Source organism: Tiliqua scincoides, chromosome 1 (genome assembly GCF_035046505.1).
Source record: "Tiliqua scincoides isolate rTilSci1 chromosome 1, rTilSci1.hap2, whole genome shotgun sequence".
NCBI lineage: Eukaryota > Metazoa > Chordata > Lepidosauria > Squamata > Scincidae > Tiliqua > Tiliqua scincoides.
In genome coordinates, this window is record NC_089821.1 from 300,941,259 (window position 1) to 300,966,813 (window position 25,555).

The 25,555-nt window shown below is 38.9% G+C and overlaps 1 protein-coding gene across 1 annotated transcript in view; it reads left to right on the forward strand.

Moving 5' to 3' along the window:
* The window catches only part of WDR20 (WD repeat domain 20), a 49,964-nt gene that overhangs the window by 21,450 nt on the left and 2,959 nt on the right, over positions 1–25,555 (forward strand). The window contains exons 2-3 of the mRNA XM_066629216.1: positions 8,862–9,044; positions 14,837–16,117. Of these exons, the coding sequence (XP_066485313.1) occupies positions 8,862–9,044; positions 14,837–16,117 (1,464 nt within the window). The remainder of the gene's footprint in view (positions 1–8,861; positions 9,045–14,836; positions 16,118–25,555) is intronic.

Consider the following 25,555-nt stretch of genomic DNA (forward strand, 5'->3'; position numbering starts at 1 on the left):
ACATCTCAAGTGCCACTGGTGGTATGTGTACCACTGGTTGAAAAAGTGTTAGCACAGATGGATCATAAGTTTCATTAACTTCTAAGAACTTCTTCATCTTCTGAATTGGTGCAGTCTACTCAGGTGAAACAGATGGGACTGAAGAGAGAGCTGGATAAGAAACTTCAGTTTCCTTACTGCTTAAAGCAGCCAAAATGAGGTTTAGTGTTCGCACATATGGCAGTACTGGATTGAAGCTGTTTGTTCCTAGCTGAATTTTTAGAATAATTAGAAGTGGAAACTTGTGAGTTTTGATGGTGGAAATAGTTTGAGGTCACTATTCCTTTATCTTCTAAGTAGAAGATTTATGGTTACTAAATGAACTTGGACATGAAGAGATTAATTAGCTGAACTTTTCTAATAGTCTAATGCAGGGGTGCCCAAACCCTGGCCCTGAGGACACTTGCGGCCCTTGAGGCCTCTCAATGCGGCCCTCAGGGAGCCCCCAGTCTCCAGTTAGCCTCTGGCCCTCAGAAGATTTATTGGAGCCCACATTGGCCCGACACAATTGCTCTCAGTGTGAGAACAACTGTTTGACATCTTGCATGAGCTGTGGGATGAGGGCTCCCTTCACTGCTTACTGTTTTACATCTGTGATGCAGCAGTGGCAGTGAAGGAAAGGCCAGCCTTGCTTTGTACAAGGCCTTTCATAGACCTTGATCTATTGCAAGACCTTCATCTTTAATATATTCATTTATTCAAATTTTAAATGTAAATTAATTCTTTCTTTCCCCGGCCCCCAACGCAGTGTCAGAGAGATGATGTGGCCCTCCTGCCAAAAACTTTGGACACCCCTGGTCTAATGTAATCCAATGATTTGTATGAATCAGCTTGTTAACCTGATTCACCTGCTTGAATTTTGAAATTTCTTATGAATTCTTTTTGATGAAGTCTTTTGATGGACTCTTCTCAGTACATTGACTGCTAGAAATTAACGTTTGGTTGATCCTGATATTGGATCTGATCCACTAGAGTCCTGTCTAATGAAAACTTGATGGACTTTTCCTCATTTTTTAAGATTAATTTATATTGATTGACCTTGCAGTTTGGTGTGTGCATGATAAAATATACTTTTTAAATTGATGTAGATTAGCAGACATTATGATTTAACTAAGACAGGGGTGTCTCAGTACACTGGTTGTTTAATAATTGGTTAAACTTTTAGTTCAGTCATATGCTTAGGTGAGAGCAAATTAGTGAAACTAGTAATGAGGTTTCTGGCTTTAGCAAAAGGCTGGCAGACATTGAGGAAAATGAAAAATCTTTCCATATGCAAAGAAGATTAACTGTTTCTGAAAAACGAAATTTAAAAGTTAATAAAAAAGATGGATGTATGAATTATGAATATGATTATAATACTTTATAATCATCTGCTTACAGTTGTCATATCATAACTAGTCATTTAGAAATTTGGACTGACCTTGGTTGTCAGAATTGGTCCTTGTCATGACCCAGCATTGGCTACAGTGTCCTACTAAACTTTGGAGGCAAGCAGAATGCAAAATCAATTATTGTTATCCAACCCCACACTTGGGAGAAGCGCAGAGGTTTGTGCATGTTGTACAATGCTTGGGAGCCACTTTCAAAGTTCAGTGCCACATGGGAAGTCCTATCTTCAGCTCCTCTCTTGAGGTACAGAGCCCTGCCATCACCTGTCTACCTTTCTGTTACAGCTATTGTCAGAACCACCTTCTCTTTCTCATTATTTAAAATCCTAGCAACAGTGGTGTTTAAGTAGTGCATCCCCAGTGCCCTTGCCATTGCCTCACCCATTACTTGTACATTTTTGATATGTAAACAGTGTTACTATGTGGCATTGCTTCAGTTCTAGATGTAAACTAAAAGCGTCAGGGATGCCTTGGTAGATCTGTCAGGGATGCCTTCCGTCTGATGCCATTTCAGTCACTTAGTTATGATGGGCAAGCGATGGGTTCAAAACCAGTAGTGTCCATTAGGTTTCCATGCTTCCTTTTCAATCTCCTGGTTTATGGCAACCATAGTTTGCTGTGATGTCTGAATTGGGTAAAAGATTATTACCATGCCTTCAGGCCAGAATCAGAAGCCATGTTGTGAAGCAGGTTTCTAATTCTGACTTGAAGATATTCTGTGAGAGTGTGTTAACTGTATTAAGTAAGCTTTTCAAGACAACATATTGTGTTCTGTGTTGGCTTCAAAGCGTAGATACAAGGTGCTCTATAAACTTTCCTTGACTCTTCATCTCCTTTCACACTGCCATCTTAAGGTCATCTGCTTTTAGTTTCTCATTCTGTCTTCCTTCTCTCAAACTGTGTGTGCTATTGCTGCATCTCCTTCCTTTAATCCCATTTCTGCAAAGGCTTTTCTTCAACATAGATGCACTAATTCTGGATTGCCCTATGTTTTTTCCCCAGCAGCTGTTACTTGGAGGTTTGCTGCTTCTGAATCATGAAGTTTCATTTAACTGTAATGACTAATAACTATTGGTAAACATATTCAAGAATGTGTCTTTCCTAGACAGCAGTTAGTCATATACAAACTCAAGTCGCAGACAAGCCTAGTGTGGGTTGCCCATTGTTTTATGTGAAGTGCTCTTGTTTTGCTTTGTTTGAGATTGTTGGCTAACCACCTTTTGACTTTTTGGGTGAAAGGCATGCATCCTGAAAAGAAAACTGGAGTCTGACACGACTGTGTTGAACATACACAGACTGAGGAATATAAGAGAGCTGCTTTCTCACTTTGTTAGAAAAAATTTATTCTGGATGTAATGCATGCACTTTCTTACTCTTGGAGATCCATGTAAACTGTAGAATTGAGAAGGGCGTTTCAGTTGTATTTAACAAGGAAGGAATCCCATTGAACTCAGTTTAAAGATGTTTAGGACCTGGCTGCTGGTGTAGTATACAAGCTGATAATGGATACCTTGCAATCATGTAAAGTGCAGGAACAAAGTGTGCGGTAACTTACTCGTACATAAATAGTTGCTCACGTTTCAGAGCCACTAGGGATGTAATACTTGAAATGGTGAAAACCCAATTATTTGTAATTTACAGAGAGTGTCTCCTTTCCTCCTGCTTAGTGACATACTGGCTGGTTGATGTTTGGGCTTGTGGCTATAGTGGTGTGTTCGCACGTTTGTTTTTGTAATTTGCAGTCCACAAATGCTTGTTGAAGATAATTCTTCCTTTGTCCATGTATGATAAGTAAAGTAATATAGTGGGTGGGATATAAAGGGCTGTGGGGCGTGGCTTCTACATACATGGCTCCAGAATACTATTCCTGAAAGGAGGGGGGCTCTTAGCAGTGACATAACACAAGGAACTTCTGCCTGAGGTGGACATCTGAAAAATTCTGGCCCACACATCACAGTGCCTGAGACTTTGTATTCCAACCATTATATTTAAAACCACAAAACTTTTTCTCTCTAATTTAATTTGAATACTTGCCAATTCTAGTTGCATGAATTACTGATGTGTACCATGCTACGAGAATGTATTTTTCCTTGATACTGTATTCTACCATAATGCAGTTCTTGGAACCAGGGAAGGAAAACGTTTGCTCATTCAGAGTACAGATTTTTTTAAAAAAACCCTTGTTCATATTTTCACTCTGAGGCAGCATTACAATAAAAGAGCACTGCAGCTCTTCTGGCTGTGACAATTGGAATATGTGTATGAACCAGTTGGGTCTCATTTTTAGAATTCAAAATATTCTGCTATAAAAAGGCATTTTATTCATACCCATTTTAAATAAAGCATGGTGGTTAAGGCTAAAGACAAATTAAGAAGTACGTAAGTCTTCTGTATCATGAGTCTGTTAGGATGGGTTTCGTTTTCTTTGCTACAAGTATCTTTACAGGCTGCACTGATGAAATCCCGCTTTCATCCAAACTTCTTACCTGTCCTTGCTAGACAGTTTTGAAGTGTGATCAGAAACATCCCCACTATATGGCAAAAGTACAATACTGGAATTTGACGCAAGCATCATAGTGAAGAGAATGTACACTGATTAACCATCACCACATTAGAATGTCTCCATAGCAACCCTGGGTCCAATTATACAAACTGCATTTATTTTGCAGATAACTTACTTCCATCAAAGTGAAATTTAAACAAGTAGATTTAAATTCTGCCTGGCTCATATTATGGAACTATGTCAAATCTCAAACTGTTTCTTTTAAACTGTATTAGATTTGATCCAAAAGTACCATGTACACGAAGAAAGATACTCCTGCTCACAAAAGGCACCCACAAATTTCCTCCTTCCTGCTGCAGCCTCCTTTACCCCATCTCTGCTGTTCTGTGGGGGGTCCCTTGATCCTTGAGCAGTTTTTTGGAGGTTGCTAGAGACGGTCTTGGGGAGGAAGGGTGGGAAAGTTCTCTTGCTTCAGTTCTCTTATGCTTCTTTGTAATAATCCATTATGTAATTGCATGCAGCTGTAAACCAAGGTGTTGAGTTCTCTGATGCCTCACTACTGCTGTTTACATGGCTTTATGGAAGTACTCATTAACTGATATATTTAGTTGCTTGTGCTTTTTTCCTCCCTCAAGGAATTTTTCAGTTTTTTGCAGTAGGAAATGCTGGTAAAAAACTTTTTATGAAACCTTTCTATGTTTGAATGATGAGTAAAATCTTCTTACTCATTTTCTTAAGATGAGGTTTCAGAAACATTTATCTGTTAGGGCCCAAGCCTATCAAATGTTCCAGTGCTGATGCAGCTACAATGTAGCCCCAAGGTAAGATAACAAACATTCCTTTACTTTGAGGAGGCCTTCGTGACTACCCCTCACCTCTGGATGCAGTACATGCCCCATTGGCATGGCTGCATCAGCACTGGAAATTGGATAGGAGTAGACCGTTCTCTTTCTAATAATATTGGGCAATTTCAGTTTATAGTTTACAGACATGTAAAACTCTCAAATCATAGAGTTGGAAGGACCCACAAAGTCATCTCCCAATAGCAGGAAATCCTGTTATCTCCAGCAGGTGCCTGTTGATCTTCAGCTTGAAGATCTCCAGTGAGGGAGGATCCACCACCTCCCTTGGTAATTGGTTCCACCCTTTGGAATTGGAATTGCCATTTAGGAATTTCTACCTGCTATCTAACCAGACTCTTCTCTCTTGCAGTTTGAACCCATTTGATCTACTCTCAGAGACAGTTGAGATCAAATTTGTTCCTTCTTCCATTTGGCAGCCCTTCAGGTATTTGAAGAGCACAATCATATCAGTCTTTTCTAGGCTGAACGTACCAAACTTCCTCAACCTTTCCTTGTAAGGCTTGTTTTCCAGCAATTTGATCATCCTTGTCATTCTTCTTTGAACCTGCTCCAGTTAAGGTACCCAGAATTGGGCTTGGTCAGGCCTCACCTGGTGTGCCAACACTGAGTAAAGTGGAACCTCTCTTTCTTGGGTCTTGGAAGCTATGGTTTTACTGATGCAGGCTAAAATTGTTAGCCTTCTTTGTAGCTGCATCACACTACAGATTTAATTTCTACTTGTGATCCATTGCAACTCCAGGATCCCTCTCACATGTTGTGCTGCCAAGCCAGTTGTCTCTCATTCTGTAACTGCACCTTTAGTTATTTTTGCCTAAGTGCAGAACTTGCATTTGTCCCAGTTGAATTTCATCTTATTCATGTTAGCCTAGTATTACATTCTGTCAGTATCTTCCTAATGCTTCTAAGAGGGTTGTTTCTTTCATGCCTTCTGTGAACTTCCTAGAAGCATCTGGTTGGCCACCACTGGGAAGGGAATGTTGGGCTTGATAGGCTCTTAGTCTGACCTAGAATTATTGCTGCCTCACCACCTCTTGTAAGACAGAAGTAGTCTTCATGTAGAAGCAGATAGGCATTTTGTTTGCTCTGACCTGGTGTTTTGTTTGTGCATATATGTACCCTGAATATCTGATAAATAATGGTCCAACTGTGAAAATAAATCTATCTGAGTGCTGACAGGCTCTAATTCCAAATGGTAGGCAATACCATGATGGATGGAAGAAATGTTTTAGCTCCCAAGACATGTATTAAATCCAGATCCATCTGTCCACCCCTACTGCTGTCTGATTAGAATATTGTTGTCCTTCCAAGAAGTGTGTTAAATGGTGAAAAATGTATCCCCTTAAACTTAAAGCCTTAAGAGCCACCTGTTAACATCTGTTATGTGTGCTACTTGCAGGTTGTCTCCTCTGTCTGTTACAAACGCATAACTTCTGGTATTTTAAAAGCCTCAAGTTCTCTTACATATGTGCAAAAATAAACTCTTTAGCTGAATCTTATTGGACCATTTATTAGCATAGTAAGCCTTATTAGAGCCTTGGGTAGCGGAGTCCAAGATGCTGTAGACCAAATATGTTGTTATTGTAGAACAAAAGGAAACAGGGTGCAAAAACCTGGTTAAATGATATGAAACAAAGTGCTTGAGATGGAATCTTCAGTATTCTAATCAAACTTAACAAGAAACCTGACACAGACACAGATAGCAAAAAAGAATTCCTAGTGCAATCCTAGTTCTTATATGGTAGCTTTGAAAGCAAGTGGCTAGCCTGCATGGTTGTGACCTAAAAACTGAACGTACATAATGATAAAATCCAAAAATTAAATTGAGTGGCGCTTCTACAGGCAAAAAGTAGGGCTGATGTGTCCATACACACATTTAAGAACATAAGAACAGCCCCACTGGATCAGGCCATAGGCCATCTAGTCCAGCTTCCTGTATCTCACAGCAGCCCCACCAAATGCCCCAGGGAGCACACCTGATAACCAGAGACCTGCATCCTGGTGCCCTCCCTTGCATCTGACATAGCCCATTTCTAAAATCAGGAGGTTGCACATACACACCATGGCTTGTAACCCGTAATGGATTTTTCCTCCAGAAACTTGTCCAATCGCCTTTTAAAGGCATCTAGGCCAGATGCCGTCACCACATCCTGTGGCAAGGAGTTCCACGGACCGACCGCACGCTGAGTAAAGAAATATTTTCTTTTGTCTGTCCTAACTCTCCCAACACTCAATTTTAGTGGATGTCCCCTGGTTCTGGTGTTATGTGAGAGTGTAAAGAGCATCTCTCTATCCACTTTATCCTTCCCATGCATAATTTTGTCCCGGTCCCAGGACAGATTTGGAGAAAGAGGATAAATGTGCTGAAAATGGGCTCACTGAGATCCAGTCATTTGATCTGATGCAATTAGATTTTAAGTAACTTGACTGTAAAAGAAAAGAAAAGTGTGTCCATATTTGGTGACCTCCTATATTCATTAAAGTGATTTCTGAACTTAGAGCCTAGTGTTGCAATAACTGTGTCAATGGCTTCCTTCTAGAATTGCAGCTCTTATGGTCTACTGGTGATCTAGCTCTTCATGGAGTAAAAGATCTACAAATTTTAAAAAATACTCCATATGGCTTGTTGTTGGGAAATGTAGAATGTGATGTTTTCACTAAGGAATTTGAAATACTACTTGGCATCTAAACACTTGAAATTTCTAGCCTTGCTGTGCTTAGTACAGTACTATGACCTCAAGTTCGGCTACATAGCTTTTTCTGCACAAGAGAATTAGCCACTTTTAAAAATAGTCATGTCAGTATTTGTTGAATTGTTAGTGTTCAGCACTGCATTTTCAGAACCTTTAAACCACATTTTAACAGAGTAAACTACTATAACTTCTGTGTTAGACTGTTTTATAAATAAGCTTAATTTGCTCATATTGCATTTCAGGGGTCCGCAAACATTGAGTTTGCTTACTAATCAGTCATTATTTATGGATTCTACGAGCCCCCTCCCTTTCTCAAAGTCCTCTGAAGTTCATACATATCCTACATATTGTCTGTTGCCACTTGTACATTGTCTTTTATGACTGATCAAGTTTTTATTACAGGAAAGGCTTTTTCTGATTGTTGGCCTGCTATACAAATCATGGAATGTCATAATGTTATGCTTGATTAGGAGCATCGTATGGCTGAGCTGTTGGGTCATATTTTTTGGAGATGCTCCTTCATATCAAATACCGAGAAAAAGGCAGTCATGCAGCTTTCGCAAATTGTGAAATTGTTTCTAGCTAAAGTCAGTAGTTTGGTGAAAGCACAGTTTGGAAGACAACAGGACATGAACTTCAGTAATTCTATTCATACAACATCTTGCTTGGCCAAGGAGGTTGTCAAAAATATTTTCCATCTAAAAAATGAATTATAGTGATGTCAGAGTAACCTCAAATCAGTGAATGTAGTGGCCTGTCAGTAAAAATAGTACATGTCCCTTTCATGCATCCTCAAGCCCTTAGGACAGAGGAAAATACAAAATTTACTTGGAGTACACTTCTCAGTGAGGAAATTATTTTACTTTGTGCAGTTAATCTGGAATGGGCAACTGACTGCTCATGGGCCACATTCAGTTCTTCTGCAATTTGATAGCTCTACAAAATCTTTTATGGATGTGTGATAAACATTTGTCCATTTTTATTTGTAAAGAAAAATGTAATAAATAACCTTTCAAATTTTGTGAGCCACACATTGGGGTACATATGAGTATGTAATACTGTACCTGAATGCATGGGTTCTACAGTCAGAAAGGCCTTAATGCTAGATAGTACTAAGTTTATTACAAAGCCTGATTCCTTGTGAGCAGGTTGGTTTGTTCTCCTTGACTGCCTGTTCTTCTGAGTAGTGGCCTTTGAGTATACAAAAGTTTGCTATCTCTGTAGGAAATGACTAAACTAAAGTCTACTTGATTCTTAAAGCTGGCTTTTAAACTCGGTCTGCATTTTAACTTTGCAATGATACCATGGTAGACTTGCTTGTTCTGTTGTAAAGCTCTCACTAATACAGTTGCTAATCTTACTTTCAATCTTTTTACAGGCTGCTGACTTGAGTAAACCAATAGATAAAAGGATATACAAAGGAACACAACCTACGTGTCATGACTTCAATCATTTAACAGCCACAGCAGAAAGTGTCTCTCTTCTAGTGGGCTTCTCTGCAGGCCAGGTGCAACTTATAGATCCTATTAAAAAAGAAACTAGCAAACTATTTAATGAAGAAGTAAGTAGAAGTCTTCATCTTGATGCATGTGAACATACTTTTATATCCTCTCACTACTTCATCATATACATCTTAACTTTCTTTTCCTTTTGAAAGCACTTTACTTGGATGAATACAACAAAATATTTCTTGAAATAGTCTCTTGTAGAATTGTGCTTTGAAAGAAGTAGCATTTTTTCTCCTCCCCATTCTTAGCTACTTGGTAAGAAGACAAGAGCACTGTGACACCAATAGTACATACTGACTTCATAGACTGATAGTGCTCCTAATCCTATAGGCTCATTTACTCCTCTTTCCTCCTCCCTTGCATGCATATTTCTTTCTCTTCTCTTTCTCTCCCCCAAACATTCAGTTTGCTAGTAACTATAGTTGAATGTTCCATTTTGCAAATTTTGCAAATTGCTGTAGAAATGCAGGTGCTAATGCAGTGCTAATTGTAGTTCAAAAACTGAATGGGAGAGAGGAAGCCAGGGAAGAGGACTTGGCAAACCATGGTTTGGTGATGGGTTAGAGCTGCATTTGCACTGAGATTCTGTTTGAAGAGAGATGACTGCTCCTTTTAAACCAAAGCATTTCTTAAAATGGTTAAATGAAGCAATATGCATTATTTGATAAACTCTTGTTTCATGTACACTTTGCTCCTGTTTTAGAGGTAACAAACAGTACTAATGAAACACAACTTCATTTCTTTGAGTTCTTGTCATTCTCTCTAAATCTAAATACTGTAGCTCCTTTAGGTAAGACCAATGAGTTGTGCACACTCAGTAGGTTTCATTGACCACTTTCATTAAATTACATTCTACGATGTTGCTCTTGCAACTCTCCCCCATTGCAAAGTCTTTGCCATAAAAAGTGGAGAGGCTGCTGTTAAATAAATGAAAGTTCAAGGCACTCCTGGAAGTATGGAACTAGTGATTCTTTAGATTCTGGACACTACCTATGAGAAGACTGGTGTAGCATAGCAACTAAGCTACAAATTGGGGTTTTCCCTGGGGCAGGAAACAGGACAACACCACTTAGGTTGGGTTTCCTTTGGAGGTGACACTGCATTTTTATACTTGCTTTACTTAGAAATAGAGCATAAGTGGCAGCAAAGAGGCATGCCTACAAGGCAAGGTCTGCATCTTCTGGTAGTGCGCTACAAGGAGATTAACTGAACATTAACAGGAAGCAGGACAGTTCCTGCTTCCTGTTAATGTTCAGTTAGTCCCTCTTTAGTGTGCAGGCTAGTTGTCTGCACATTCAAGAATGTTCCTTGTTAAGCAAGAAGCACCCGCTCTTCCATTGTTTTTAAACAAAAACTAAGATAGTGTAATGGGCACACATGCACACCACAGATAACTGAATCTATGGATATGGGGGGGAGGGGACACACATCTGTATTATGCAAACTACTCTGAAGGAGACTAAATTAGAGACTGTCATGCCCAATTTTTCTCACCTGTCCTCAGGATGGGCTCAGTGGTACAAAACTTGCTTTGCGAGCATAAGGTCTTAAGCCATTCCCAAGCATGTGAATATAGGGCTGAGTAAGGCTCCTATCTCAAACTGTGAAGGAGTTCACTCCCTCAGTGTAGACAATACTGAGCTAGATGAACCAGTGATCTAATTCAGTAGAAAACTGCTTCCTAAGGCAGGAACATCCATGCACCAGCTCCTCACAGGAAGAACAACACAATATTGTGTCACAAGTGCAATATATTTCTCATTTATCTTAGAGGGTGATGGAAAAAGATAGTGCCACTATGCTGCATTACTTAAAAACTAAGATGGCAAGCCTTGTTCTAGATAGAAAGTTTAATTACGCTATACTAGCTTTAACACCTTGTTCCTGATTGAAAAAAAATAAAGTAAAATTTGAGGGAAACAGTCCTCATTGGAATTTATTGAGGGGTTCTGTAACTTATATTCATATAAAAAGTATCAGCAGCTGCTTAAAGTTTACTTGTAGAAAATGGTACTGTTTAGTGTAAATGCAAATTCTACTGGAAAGTGAGTTTCTGAAACCTCTAATGTTAAGTCTTTGCTTTTATCCACCTGAAAACACTCTAGTAATTTGCTTCAGGAACTTCAGAAGATGCAAATGAGTATTCAAAATAAAAGTGTGGGATTCCAACACTTTAGCATTCTGATGTCAGTAAAAGCATTAACTGGTTGTCTAACTTAAATCCCACTGAGTTGCAGATCATCTAGTGAAGCTTGAGTACAAGATTTGCATTTTGCAGTAGCCTGCTGAATAGCAGTCAGACTTGTTAACTTTCCCAAATTCTACTTTGCAGAAAAATGTTCTGTTAAAGGTGTATTCCTAAAAAAGCACTAAGGTTGTATTATGGGTATGTATCCTCTGTATGTATACAGAGGATGTTAAAACGGGCAAGATTTCCATAAGTTTGCCAGAATAAGAATAGTAAAGGACTTTGAAAAGGTGTGTAAACTTTATGTGCCATGAGATGATACAAAGTGGTGCTTGAGGTTTACTAGGAGAACAAGTATGTATAAAGCTGTCTATGTTGAATTGGACCATTGGTACCTCTGGCAGTTTTGTCTACTGACTGAGCAGTTTTCTAAGGTTTCACAGAGAGGGCTTGCCCAGCGCTACTTGAAGATCCTAGGGATTAAACCTGAAATTTCTGCATGCAAAGCATGTGCTCTCCTCCTGTTGCTACAGCCCTTATCACACTGCCATGTTGCTTAATATACAGAAATTAAGCATCTACTACTTCTGTCCACATGATAATGCAAATGTTTTCCACAAGTTGGTTTCTCTTGGGGCGGGGAGTATCCTAAAGTTGCATGCTGGCTTATTTAAAAAAAAAAACTAAAACCCTAGCTTTTGTGAAGCTTCACAGTTGTTCTCTGCCTCCCTGTCAGGACACTTTAGTGATTTGTTGCCTTAACACCTATAGCTATTTTATTTCCACATGTCTGTACAATTCTTTCCTTTCAGTTTTAACACCTTCGTTGTCATTTTATGGCTCTTTGCTATCCTGCATTTCTATATCCTGCACCTAATTAGGATCATGGCTCTGTCATGTTGTCACCCACATGTTGTCCTTTTCTAGAAATACGCATGTGTTTTCACCATAGCTACTCACTGGATATGTTATAAGCTATGCACAGTCAGTCATGTCGATGTACATTATTATTATTATTATTATTATTATTATTATTATTATTATTATTATTATTATTATTATTATTATTATTAACAGTATTTATATACCGCTTTTCAACTAGCGGTTTAAAAGTTCACAAAGCAGTTTACAGAGAAAAATCAAATAACTAAATGGCTCCCTGTCCCAAAAGGGCTCACAATCTAAAAAGATGCAAAAGGATACCAGCAAACAGTCACTAGAACAGACAGTGCTGGGATGAGATAGGCCAGTTACTCTCCCCCTGCTAAAAAAAGGAGCACCCACTTGAAAAAGTGCCTCTTACCCAATTAGCAGGGGTATATCTTGCATCAAATAAGCTGAAAGAGCTCTGTAGGTTCAGTTTCATATTGCATTGTAGCTGGTTGAGTCTTTGAGTTCAAATTTATATTAAATGATTCTTTCCTGAATGAAGCAATTGCATCAAGAGCCGTGTATACTAGTGGAACACCACTGCATCCTAGTTGAATCCATCTGATACTATTTCAGAGAAGGAAGGCATGTAGCTTTGTAGATGGTTACAAGAAAGATATTAATGTCATTTATCGTAGATACTCACCTATCAGTATTGGCAACCTTCAGTCTCGAAAGACTATGGTATCGCGCTCTGAAAGGTGGTTCTGTCACAGTGTCTAGTGTGGCTGAAAAGGCCAATCCGGGAGTGACAATCCCTTCCACACCGGGAGCAAGTGCAGTCTGTCCCTGGTCTGTCTCCCTGGCTATGGGCCTTCCTTCTTTGCCTCTTTGCCTCAGACTGCTGGCACCTATACTCACCTATAGTACATGAAATTTTTGCCAAGTAATCAAGCTCAAATTATCACTTTGCCTTATCTCCGGGTCAATCAGAGGGCAAAGCCTTTCAGCTCTGAAAAGTTTTGCTTCTCAAGCAGCAGGCAGGCACAGCTCCTTAGAAGCAATTTGTTAACCTTTTAGTCTCCTTCCTTCTGCTGCAACCTGGTTCTGCTTTGCAAATGCTTGCAAAGCAGGTCTGTTTTTTGAAACACCAGGATGGGACCCTCCTTCCCAGGCTACAATTCAGTGCACAATTACTTAAGAATAACACCCATGGAAAGCAGTGGGTCTACTTCTGAGTAAAAAGGGTTGCAAATATATGCATCTGCATCTCTCTGCTGTGAATTGAATTGCACACTCCCAGTTATGTGTTATGGGTTGTATGTTGTATGTAGAGCTTCTGGCTTAACACACCAGACGCCTTAAAGGTGGATTTGATTCATGGTTCTCCTGCAGTGGTTCCCAACCTTTTTCACTTGCATATCCCTTGGCAGCCCATTTCCATAAATTGTATCCTTCATATTAGCTAACTGTTTCTCATTAATAATACAAGCCCTCATCTCCTCTCTATGAAAGCCCAACTTCATGTATTTATCACAGTGTTTTCTCTTTTTATCTGTTTGAAGAACAGAAGACTCTGCCTTTGCACTGTTTTATACCAGAAGTGTGCTGAGAAATTCTGGGTGATTGATCACTTTCCTTATTATGTTTCAGCTTTTTTACTGTGCTGGTTTTCAATCACTGGTTCATACATGAATTGATGACCAAAAACTAACTGTTGGTGGGGCTTTCACAGCCAACTAGCTACCTCCATTCCTGCCTTGCTGGTCCTTGCAAGGCATTTTGGACAATGACCTGCCTTTTTCTACCATTATTCCATTCTTTTTCAAGTCCCCTAAAGGTCCTGTTGAGTGTCCCTGGGAGTACATGAATACCAGGTTGGGAACCACTGTTTTACTGGTATGTTTTTTACAGTACACTTACTCTGATAGCGTTTACAAAAAGGTGGTGAAGACCAGAATTTAAAAAGAATAAAAATGTATCTTATGATCTTTTCCTATGTTTTTAATAAATTAGAGACTACAGTTCTTAGGTAATAATTAGTGGTGGGTTATTTTTCAGGATCTGGCCTCGAGTAAAATCAGACAAAACTCTAGTCAGACACCCCCCTAAGTTTAAAAAAAAAAACCCCGACTTATCCAAGGGTCATAGAAAATTCCATGATTGTAAATTGAACACACTTGAAGTGTTACTATCCAAAACCAATGAATGCATAGGCCAAAATGCCATTGGTTCTTGAAATGGAGGTAATTTAAGGTAGAATCTCTAGGTTTCAGACCCATGGGTATAAAGGACCCACTGTATTGGATCTCTTCCCATCATGGTCCAGTGTCTCCAAGTAACCTTTTATTTTCCTTTTGAGTCACACATACCTTGTTATCCTCATTACATCCGGTGAAAACTTGTGTTTTTTTCCTTCATTTTCACTTTAGTAATGCTAGGGTGACCCCATGGTTACACTAGATTGCACACTTTCTAGTGGATTCCTTAAGCTAGGTTCATTTTTCTGAGGATGATCTCAGTGAATATCTTAGTTTCTTGTTACGATTTTGCATCTCTGTCAGATCTTTATCGGTGAGTAGCATTTTTCTCAGAATGTATATAGCTTCCAGAGACTCACTTTCTCATTTGCTTAAATTATTTTAAGGGGGGGGGGTCTACTACAGATTTGCCTATTGTAATTTATTCCATATTTGTGTACAAGGAAAGTAAACTTCTCATAAGTAGAATAATTAAACTAAAACTGAGATGACTCTGATATGACTCTTTTTTTTCTTTCTTTTTCAGAGGCTAATAGACAAGTCCAGAGTAACCTGTGTAAAATGGGTACCCGGTTCAGAAAGTCTCTTCCTAGTAGCTCATTCCAGTGGCAATATGTACTTGTATAATGTGGAACACAATTGTGGTACCACAGCCCCACACTATCAGCTACTTAAGCAAGGAGAAAGTTTTGCGGTCCACACATGCAAGAGCAAATCTACACGAAACCCGTTGCTCAAATGGACAGTAGGTGAGGGTGCCCTGAATGAATTTGCATTTTCCCCAGATGGGAAGTTCTTGGCATGCGTAAGCCAGGATGGCTTTCTTCGTGTATTTAACTTTGATTCAGTGGAGTTGCACGGTACAATGAAAAGCTACTTTGGAGGACTGCTATGTGCATGTTGGAGCCCAGATGGAAAATACATTGTAACAGGTGGAGAGGATGACTTGGTGACTGTCTGGTCTTTTGTGGATAGTCGAGTGATTGCTAGAGGCCATGGACACAAATCATGGGTCAGTGTTGTGGCCTTTGATCCATACACCACTAGCGTAGAAGAGAGTGATCCAATGGAATTTAGTGGCAGTGATGAGGATTTCCAAGACCTCCTTCATTTTGGAAGAGATAGAGCAAACAGCACGCAATCTAGGTTATCAAAAAGGAACTCTACAGACAGTCGCCCAGTAAGTGTAACGTATAGGTTTGGTTCAGTAGGCCAGGACACACAGTTATGTTTATGGGACTTAACGGAAGATATCCTCTTCCCACACCAACCCCTCTCAAGAGCAAGGACACACACAAATGTAATGAATGCCACAAGCCCGCCTGCAGGAAGTGGTGGAGCTAACCCAGGAAGTAATGGAAACAGCATCACAACACCTGGAAACTCTGTGCCCCCACCTCTTCCACGGTCAAATAGCCTTCCACATTCTACAGTCTCCAATTCTGGCAGTAAAAGCAGTGTCATGGATGGTGCCATTGCCTCTGGTGTTAGTAAGTTTGCAACCTTATCACTACATGACCGGAAGGAAAGACATCATGAGAAAGATCACAAGAGAAACCATAGCATGGGACATATATCTAGTAAGAGCAGTGATAAACTGAACCTAGTTACTAAAACCAAAACGGACCCAGCAAAAACTTTGGGGACACCTCTTTGTCCCAGAATGGAAGATGTTCCTTTGTTAGAGCCTCTTATCTGTAAAAAGATAGCACACGAAAGACTGACTGTGTTAATTTTTCTTGAAGACTGTATAGTCACTGCTTGTCAGGAGGGATTTATTTGCACATGGGCAAGGCCTGGTAAAGTGGTAAGTTTTAATCCTTAATGCTGCATCAAAGAAGTAGAACTTGAATAGGTAGTTTTCTCCAAACATAACTGAATGTTGAATATAAAATTTCTTTATGCTTAATGTAAAAAAGATTATTTCCTCAGAGCCATACTTTTGGATACTGCATGCCATATTTCTGAACAATTTGAAGTGTCTGGTCCGGATAAAGTTCTTTTAAGATACAGTTGCCTTCCAGCCGGAGATGTGTTGTGAATTTAAAGTGTCAGTGATAGTTTCCTATATTTTCAAAGCTATTTTTGTATAATTACTGAGACAAATCTAAAATCAGTGAGGGTAAACTTTAAGGATATTCAGGAATATAATACAGTTGTAGCTTGGTGTAGTATAACATGAATTTTGGACACTGAATTTGGAACACTTACCTAGCAGTAATCCATAAAGCAGGATGTGTTCTCAATTTTTTTTTTCAAAAGCTAGTCACAGTTCTGAGTTTTTAATTCTCCTTCAGTGATATCTCAAGGGCAGTTTGTAGTATATCCATTTAAAATTTGAATAAACTGGTATTAAATATGCATTGTAGCATTCTGACTGGTATCAATTTCCTTCAAACATTTCTATGTAAAAGGTGATTTTTAAAAAAAAGTCATATAGTGGAATGTATCCTTACTCTCTTCCTCCCCCATGTTAAGTCTTTTTAACTCACAAATTTTCCATTAAATCCCGAGGCTTAAATGTGGCACTAGTAATGTTTTCTTTTGTTTTCCACAAATTTACTAATAGCTATTTCGCTTTTAGCACCTTTGTGCTATTAAGGCTTATCTTTAAGACTCATTGGCAACTTTCAGTCTGTGGCCAGAATGCAAAGAACCCAGAGGCGGCTTCTGTGCATTGGGTCACTTGGAGCTGGCCTGAAGAGTTCACATGGGAAGGTTTAGGGACCCTTTTCAGGCAGTATCTGACACTGTGTAGAGAGCTGCAGCACAAAATAAAGATTTCTGAAGCCTACCATGCATATAGAAGTGCTGTTGGGCATGCACACAGTTCTCTGGGTCCCAGCCAATGAATAGATGAATCGGTAATGGCAGCCTTAGTGGCTGATACTTGTCTTATTGGAGGGTTCAGTGTTGCGGGCTTTTTTGCTATTTCCCAGAAAGTCTGCCATGATATACTTGAATATTTTGCTGAGAGTTCCTGAGTGCACAGATTTCAGACATATTATGCAAGAAGAGATCTTCCAGTATAAATTGGAACTCACTGTACAGCTTCACAACTTCCATAAAATGTGAAATGCGAATTTGACATTTTAAGTAATCTTAATCGTCATTTTTGGTTATGTACCTGTATTGGTCCTGTATTGCCTTATTTTGGGTAGACTAAATCTGGAAATGGACAGGATTGATTTTCACTTGGGGGGTGGGGTGGAGCAGAATGACAGATTTTATGGATACATGACAAAATGGCATTTCTTCTTGTGTGCTATAGTCATGGAAATGTTTTGTTTGTGGGGTGGTCGGTTTTGAAGATGACTTTTCAGATGTGCATTGATGAAGTAGACTGTCTATAATGGACAGTATTGCCTCCTGTTTAGTGATTAAATTCTAAAATAAGAGTGGCCTGTTGGCTCATTCCTTAATGCTTAAGGTTTCATAAAACAGTTGTGAACTGTACTAGTTAACTGTATGTGAATGGACACATTTCAAGTATTTCAGAGATAGAGTATGCAGTACCAAAAGCTAGGATTTATATATTTGGCCAATGCGGAAATCATTAATTAAAGGTAAGTTTCATGCTGATGCTATTCACTAGGTCTTTGAGAACTAATATCACACACTGATGTAAATGCCATATTGTTTAGGATGTGTTTACCTAGAATGGGTTTCAAGTTGCTACTTTTCCTTTCATCTTTGCAGTCAGTGAACTCACTAAACTAGCAAGTTAGGTGATATGTTTACAGGGCTCAGGACAGGGAGGTATTTGTACCAGAAAGGTGTTAATAGCATCTTTTTTGTTTTATAGGAGAGCACTTAATAAACTTTATACCTATTTAATTAGTCTTCAAAAACACTCATGGTAACATATTTCTTCCCCCTGGGCTATACACTGCATATTTTTGTCTTGTCTGTAGTTTAGTCTGACAATTAAGTTGAGTTTCTTTGAAAGTTTTTAAAGCTGCTACCTTAACTTGTTGCCATTTGTCCCTGAGACTCTTAGAAAACTGATTCCGTTGCCATTTTTCTTGCTAAAACTGTTTTCCACCCTTTGCCAGAAGATCTCAATTGGATAGAAGTATCTCAAACTTCCAGCTTGAGGAAAGCCTGGGCCAGAAGACTCAACCCTTTGTTCAGTCTGAAACCTCACTGCTACTGAGCCAGCCCTACCTTTCCCCTTTCTCCCACCTTGTCATGCTGATGTGATCAGGATTGCAGGTGGTATGTTTCTGCAGAAGAGCTGGGTTAGTGTTGGACACTTGTTCCTTAGAATAAGCAGCATTGGTCTGGCTCTACTTGCCTTGGCTGGTGTTCCAAAACATAGTTTCAGTACTGGGAACCGTTAGGCAGAAGGATACACTGCTGAGACAGTAAGAAGACTACAACATAGAGTAAGAAGACTCACACTACAAGCCTTAGGACTTCCTACTTAGCATTCTTGCCATGGCTTGAGCTTCCTCATTGTGTCCTCTCTTTAAATATTACTTCAACACATGTTCAGATGTCACGTACTGTGTTCCAGTATAAATTGTGGGTCAACCCAAGTTTTCATATTATAGCAAAATTTTAGTACTGCACTAATTTTTGAGGAAATGGCCTACTCAGCAAATAGCATAACTTCTCAGTAATAATTTTATAAAAACATATGGTCTGTGCTACTGGGAAAATGGCATCTGAATTTCTAGGCCATTTCCTTCCAATGATTTTAGTCTGGAAGAAACAAACAGGAAGGTTTCTATTTCTTTTTGCAATGCTACATTCACACCTAGATTTCTGTCTAGGTGTGGCCTTAAATGACAGATCCTACCCAGATTATCTATATAACCACTTGTAATTTCAGGGAAACTTGCCACTTCTTATCCCAAAAGCTCATGGTAAGAGTGGATAAAAGACTCTTAAGTGAAATAGCAGCATATACCCTGGCAGAGTAAATGTGTTACCACTTTGTACAACAAATGCACATGAAATTTAGAATATTTATTTGAACTATATTGTACAGGAAAAATCTAGGTTTAAATTATAGAACATCCTTAAGTTTTCCAATAAACAGTAACTGTAGTACAGCATCCTGTTTAAATGAGTTCTGTTTTTGCTAAAATATTTAACACATATTGTGCTACTATATTTGGGCATGGGAAGAGATTACATTTACTATGAAATCCTTCTTGTTGGGAAAACAGTTATTTGTTAACAATTATTTGTTGCAATTGAAGTATAAAGTACTGTTGTTGGAAAGTACTATCTATATTGTTTGACACAATTTTGAATTCAGGGATGATTTTGGAAGAGCTTATTCAGTGTCTAAATTTAAGGTTGTCATTATAAAATGTAAAACATCTTGAAATATAAACACACTGCGAACAAGAGTGGTGAATCCTTGAAATGTTGCCATACATCATCATCATCATCAGTATGAATGTTGACTAATGTACCAGTCTAAAAAGGGCCTGTTTGCAGATGGGCCAGTTGCTTCCATGATGCCAGGAGAGAGTGTTTGCCTTATAGTGAGGGTATCCAGATCAGGAAGAAATGATTATTTCCACAAATACCTTGTTTTAAATGCTTGATTTGGGGGGAGGGGGGAAACAGAGTTATGTACTTGAAAAGACTGTATATTTCTGCCTCCTCCTTATGGCTTTCAAGCTACTAAATTTGCATTTTGAATAACTGCTGGCCTGCTTGTGTTAAGAGAGAAAACCAGCTACTTTACTGTCACATTACTTGTGTAAAGTTTAAAAACAAGATTTTTTCCTGCATTTATGAAATCTGTATACATGAATTTGTTAAGATTGACACATTAGGTGATATTGTACAAAATTGTAATGATAGTGAAAAATCAACAGTGAAATTCATATGTATTTTCTTTATAAACGTTCATCTAATTTCTTGACAACTTGAATAAATTTCATAAAAGCCTTTCTAACATGACAAATTGTTAAACTAAATTGACTGTTGCAATAATAATGAAGCTTTAATAAGTATTGTTGGTATATTTATAATTTTTAAAAATCATGTTTGTTTCATACTGCTTATTTTTGAGCATTTTATGTCACTGTTTCAGCTGAAGAACCCTACTAAATACTTGACATTACAAAATAATTTACCGGGGTTGTCCTCTGTATACTGACGTTAAATAAAAAATGTGTGACTGAACTGTAAAATGAAGATAACTGTCAGTAGTGCTTCTCATACCTGAAGTTAAAATGTTGATTTTCCAAAAATTGCAACTTTCCCTATGCAGTAGGACCATCCTGAAAAATGGCCACTGAAATGTCTCTTTGTAACTGCCATTTTATAATTAACCCTAAATGTTTCATGTATGATGTATTTCATACTTATTTCAAATGTTCCCTTAGGAGCAAAAACTAACATTGATCTGACTTATAATTCATGTCCATTTGAACTGTCATAAATACCACACTGGTCTGTTGAAGTATACTTAATTGAAATCCAGAGTGGACTGGATAAGTGTGTTCAGTTTAGACAAAAGGAAGGTTAAGGTGGTTATGATAAGCCATTGAAATGGAGAACTGGTGCCTTTAGACTCTACAGGAGCTCTTTCATTTTCCAGATCTCCTTAAGATCTGCCTTGCATTAGCATTTGGTTAGCAAGCACTTTTGTAAAACATTTACAATTAGCTGCTGCATAAATGGACAATCAAGGATAGCTGCAAACTTAAATGGACTTGAAAACCCAAAGCATATGTAGGCACTTGGCCAGGTAGGTTGCTGCTATCTTGAAATATTGCGGATAAACTTTCATGGCAGTCATGGTAGAGAGTGTGCAGCATTCTTCCCAAAGCAAGAATTAAAATCTCACTAGTACTGGAAATACAGTACGTGTAATTAGTATCGCCACACTAGTGCCCTTCAAAATAAGCTTTAAAGTTAGCTTCTGACTTTATTTCCATGGCCATGTTTATGCATGTTTTTCTTGTGAACCCATTGCTTTTATTTCACTAACGCTTCTCTCTACTTAACAATAATACTAGCTGTGCCCTTTTCTAAGAGCAAGGAAGTTATTAAAAACAAAGACTACAAAATTGAAGTGTTTTAACAAAAGTTTTAACTTTCAATGGAGTCTTGTTGTCTTTTTAGCCAAGCCAGATTATGCTAATTTTTAGCCTGGTTATTCTAACTTTTCAAATTCCCAAGCAATGACAAACACAACTTTTTTCCCTGACCAGTTCTAAAGTGAATTGGCCATAGTTTCTTGTTGGGCAAAGTAGAGAGCTGAGTTTTTGCATTTCAAAGTTCATCTTTGTGAAAATTATTGTGGTTATGTTTGAGGGCTCATGAATTTCTTAAGTTAGCAGCCTGAATTATTCACTGATGTGGTTTCTAATCTACATGCAGAAAAGACACACCATAACCATGTGAAGGGTCTCACTGTTTGAAATAAGTTAGGTTGAATCCAACTAATATGTATGGGATTAGCTTTTGTAGATGTCACATACAGAATACATGATTAACCGACTGAACGCATATAGCCCTTTTGTAGCTGGAGCTTAGTTACTCAACCACTGTGAATTCCTTTTTATGTTCATATTGATAAAAATATGAATTTTTATGTTCATATTGATAAAAACTTGGGAATCCAGTTTTGTTTTGCAGTGAAAACTCTTTAGTAGTTCAAATAGTTAGCTCCTATCTATTTGTTGCTGTGCTTGGCTGCAGGTGCGAACTATCAGCCTAGAAAAGAGATGCCTGAGGGGGGACATGATTGAGACATACAAAATTATGTAGGGGATGGACAGAGTGGAGAGGGAGATGCTCTTTACACTCACATAATACCAGAACCAGGGGACATCCACTAAAATTGAGTGTTGGGCGGGTTAGGACAGACAAAAGAAAATATTTCTTTACTCAGCGTGTGGTCGGTCTGTGGAACTCCTTGCCACAGGATATGGTGCTGGCGTCTAGCCTAGATGCCTTTAAAAGGGGATTGGACAAGTTTCTGGAGGAAAAATCCATTATGGGGTACAAGCCATGATGTGTATGCGCAACCTCCTGATTTTAGAAATGGGTTATGTCAGAATGCCAGATGCAAGGGAGGGCACAAGGATGAGGTCTCTTGTTATCTGGTGTGCTCCCTGGGGCATTTGGTGGGCCGCTGTGAGATACAGGAAGCTGGACTAGATGGGCCTATGGCCTGATCCAGTGGGGCTGTTCTTATGTTCTTATGAAGTAACCATATTTTGTCAAGAATCTAATTGCAAGGTTTTCCAGTTTAAGGTTTTTTGTTTTCTTCTTGCTTACAAGGGGAAAAAAACCCTCTGAATAGGCTTGGTTTGCGAAGGATTTGAAAAGTAAAAGGTTGCCTGTGTGTTACCAAGGAAAGGTCCGTCCATGAAAGCTATTGGTTTGCATACTGTGTATATCATATAGAGAACATGCCTCTTATGTGTCTTGAATATGCCCAGCAAATATTAACTATAGCCTTGCTCCTTTCAATTATATTCTGCTTCTTGGCTCTGCTCCAAATTGAATGCCAGTCTCAACAGGTTAGGGTAAAGGACTGCTACTGATTATATGTGCTTTGAGGGATGTTCAGTGGTAATGGAGAAGGCTGTCCTTGATGGACACAAGTGTTAGAAGTATATGTGACTTGTATTTCTGCTACTGCCAAATCTAAAATGGGTGAGATTTCAGGATTCTGATTTAGACATCTTAGCAGATTTCTCTCCCATGGAGCATGACAACTACAGAAGCTCCAATTACTACTAAAAGTTAACCTGCCATATTTGATCTTCTGCCTCCCAGCTAACCTGTGCTCATGCTTCCAAGCTTGTGTATGTACAACTCTGAGGAATGACTCCTGGATGGAAATCTTTTGGGCAGATTAACTCCCCAAGCAGGGATTTCTAAAGTAAATGCAAGACAACATCAACTAAAATGAGAGCTTTTTTCTCCATTGTCTTATTGCACAATTTGGATTTGTATCCACTTGGTCCTTCTAAGTTGCCACTGGAAATGTTAGCGTATGCCAGATAAGTGGCTCCAGTTCCACTTTCTTTAACATCTCTATAATAACATGACAGCACTGATGTTTATGTGCAGGAATTTTCGGCTTGATTTTCATGTCCATATTAATGTTGTTTCTGGCAACGTTTTGAATGGATCTGAACAAAATTTTTGAGGTAGAACAATATTGTTGAAATTCCTTAGTGGTTTGTTTCATTGGAGTCTCTTATATGTGCTTTTCTGAAACCCAAAATCTTTGCAACCCAGTCTTGCACCCTTCTGATCAAAGGCCAAACTTCAATACCCATTTCAGCACAGTTCAAATGGAATAATGGCACTTTATGCAAGTTACCCAATTAAACTTGGCTACCTCAGGTTGCTTGACATTCCAGGATGGCTACTAATCCTAATTATATATCACAGTTTAAATCACTTGCCTAGTTTTTTGTACAGCTTAATTTTGGAATGCTCATATGGAAAAGATGCATAAGGTTTGAACCACCTGGCTGAACAGTTTGGGGAAGTATTGATAGTGGCAAACTCTAAATATCAAAATGCTTCTGAAACAGGCCCATGAAGACTAGAATCACACCAAATCCAGTCTGACATATTAAGAACACAACATAAGAAGAGCCCTACTGGATCCTTTTTTTAGCAGGGGAAAAGTAACTGCCCCACATCACCCCAGCAGTGTCTTTTCTAGTGGCTATCTGCTGGTGTTCTTTTGTATCTTGTTAGATTTTTGGGACAGGGAGCCGTTATTTGATTTTTCTCTGTAAACCGCTTTGTGAACTTTGTTGAAAAGTAGTATATAAATAATAATAATCAGGTTAGGCCCATCTAGTCCAGCTTCCTGTATCCCGCAGTGGCCCACCAGATGCCTCAGGGAGCACACGAGATAACAAGAGACCTGCATCCTGGTACCCTCCCTTGCATACTAAAAAATATGACTTGCAAGAATCAGATGGACTGGGCACGAAGGATTAAAAAAGCTTCTTTAACTGCACTGGTGGTTTAGGAGCCCCCAAATCTGTCAGTGGTGACATGCCCACCTTATACCAATGTTGTCTCACTGCTTTTTAAACCATCTGCCCCATTTTTCAGAGGTTTGCTGCACAGTGTTGATGCTGCTGCTGCTGCTGCTGCTTGAGAAGAGCAACTCCAAAAGTCCCTTGGGCATGTGGAACTAGGTCTGTACTTATTGGGAGGCAGGCCAAGGCTTTAAAATCACAGTGCAAGAATCCAATGTACATGTGATTGGATTATAAAAAAGGGAGAGAAATATGGCACTTTGTGCTGACTGGGATCAACTGTTTGCTATAACAATGTCTATATAGCTCATCCAATTCCAAATGCTTGGGGCTTGTAATGTAAGCAAAATACTTAAATTTGATCATCATTGAAACTTGCTCACTGTCCTAAAGACATCTGGTAATCACCAGTAATACTGCCTCTGAAGGTGGAGGTTTTGTCCTTGATTGTTATGGCATTACTTGCAGCTGTTTTTTTTATAAATATCTTTAAGGAGGTTGTAGGAAATAGATATGATGGAGAATAAGCATAGCAATTGGCTGCAATTGGGGCTGACTAGTACAGCCCATGCTTTGCTTGCAGAGATTCAGTTTAAAGAATCCCAGTAACAGGACTGGAAAAGACTTTGGGAAGCTACTGGCAGTCAGATAAGAGGCAGGTGCCCAAGGATACACTTGTATATTATATTATGTTCACGCAAGCACAGAAAAATGGTTGAATTTAATACATGGTGAAAACTACAGCATGCTAAGAATTGTTGCTTTTAAATCCAATTTGACATTCATAGCTTCACAGATATGTTTGGCCTAGAAGCATGCAGAAGCCAGAGTGGCAGCTAAATATTTTAATTGGTTGAGGAACAGGATTGCAGTGCTCTGAAGCTCCATGTCCTTTCTTGTGGCTGGCAGGAACATGTTCAAATCCAGCAAGCTGACATAATTATACAAGTCACGGAATTCAGCTTTGCTTAGGAACTTTGACTTTTTTCTTGGAATGTGACATGCATATAGCCCAGTTTATCACAAGTAAAAGTGACACTTCATTATTCAAAGGCTGTATCCTAGTATTAAAATGTTTTTTTGGGACAGGAATTGGGAGACTATAACTATAGAAAAAGCTACAGCTGCCCATTAGCATCTGTTGTGCCCAGGAGATCTGAATTTGGAACATCTCTAGAAGAGTGTACCTGTGCAGCATATGATGTTTATACATAGCTCAGACATGACTTAACTTTTGACTACTTTGCTTCTTG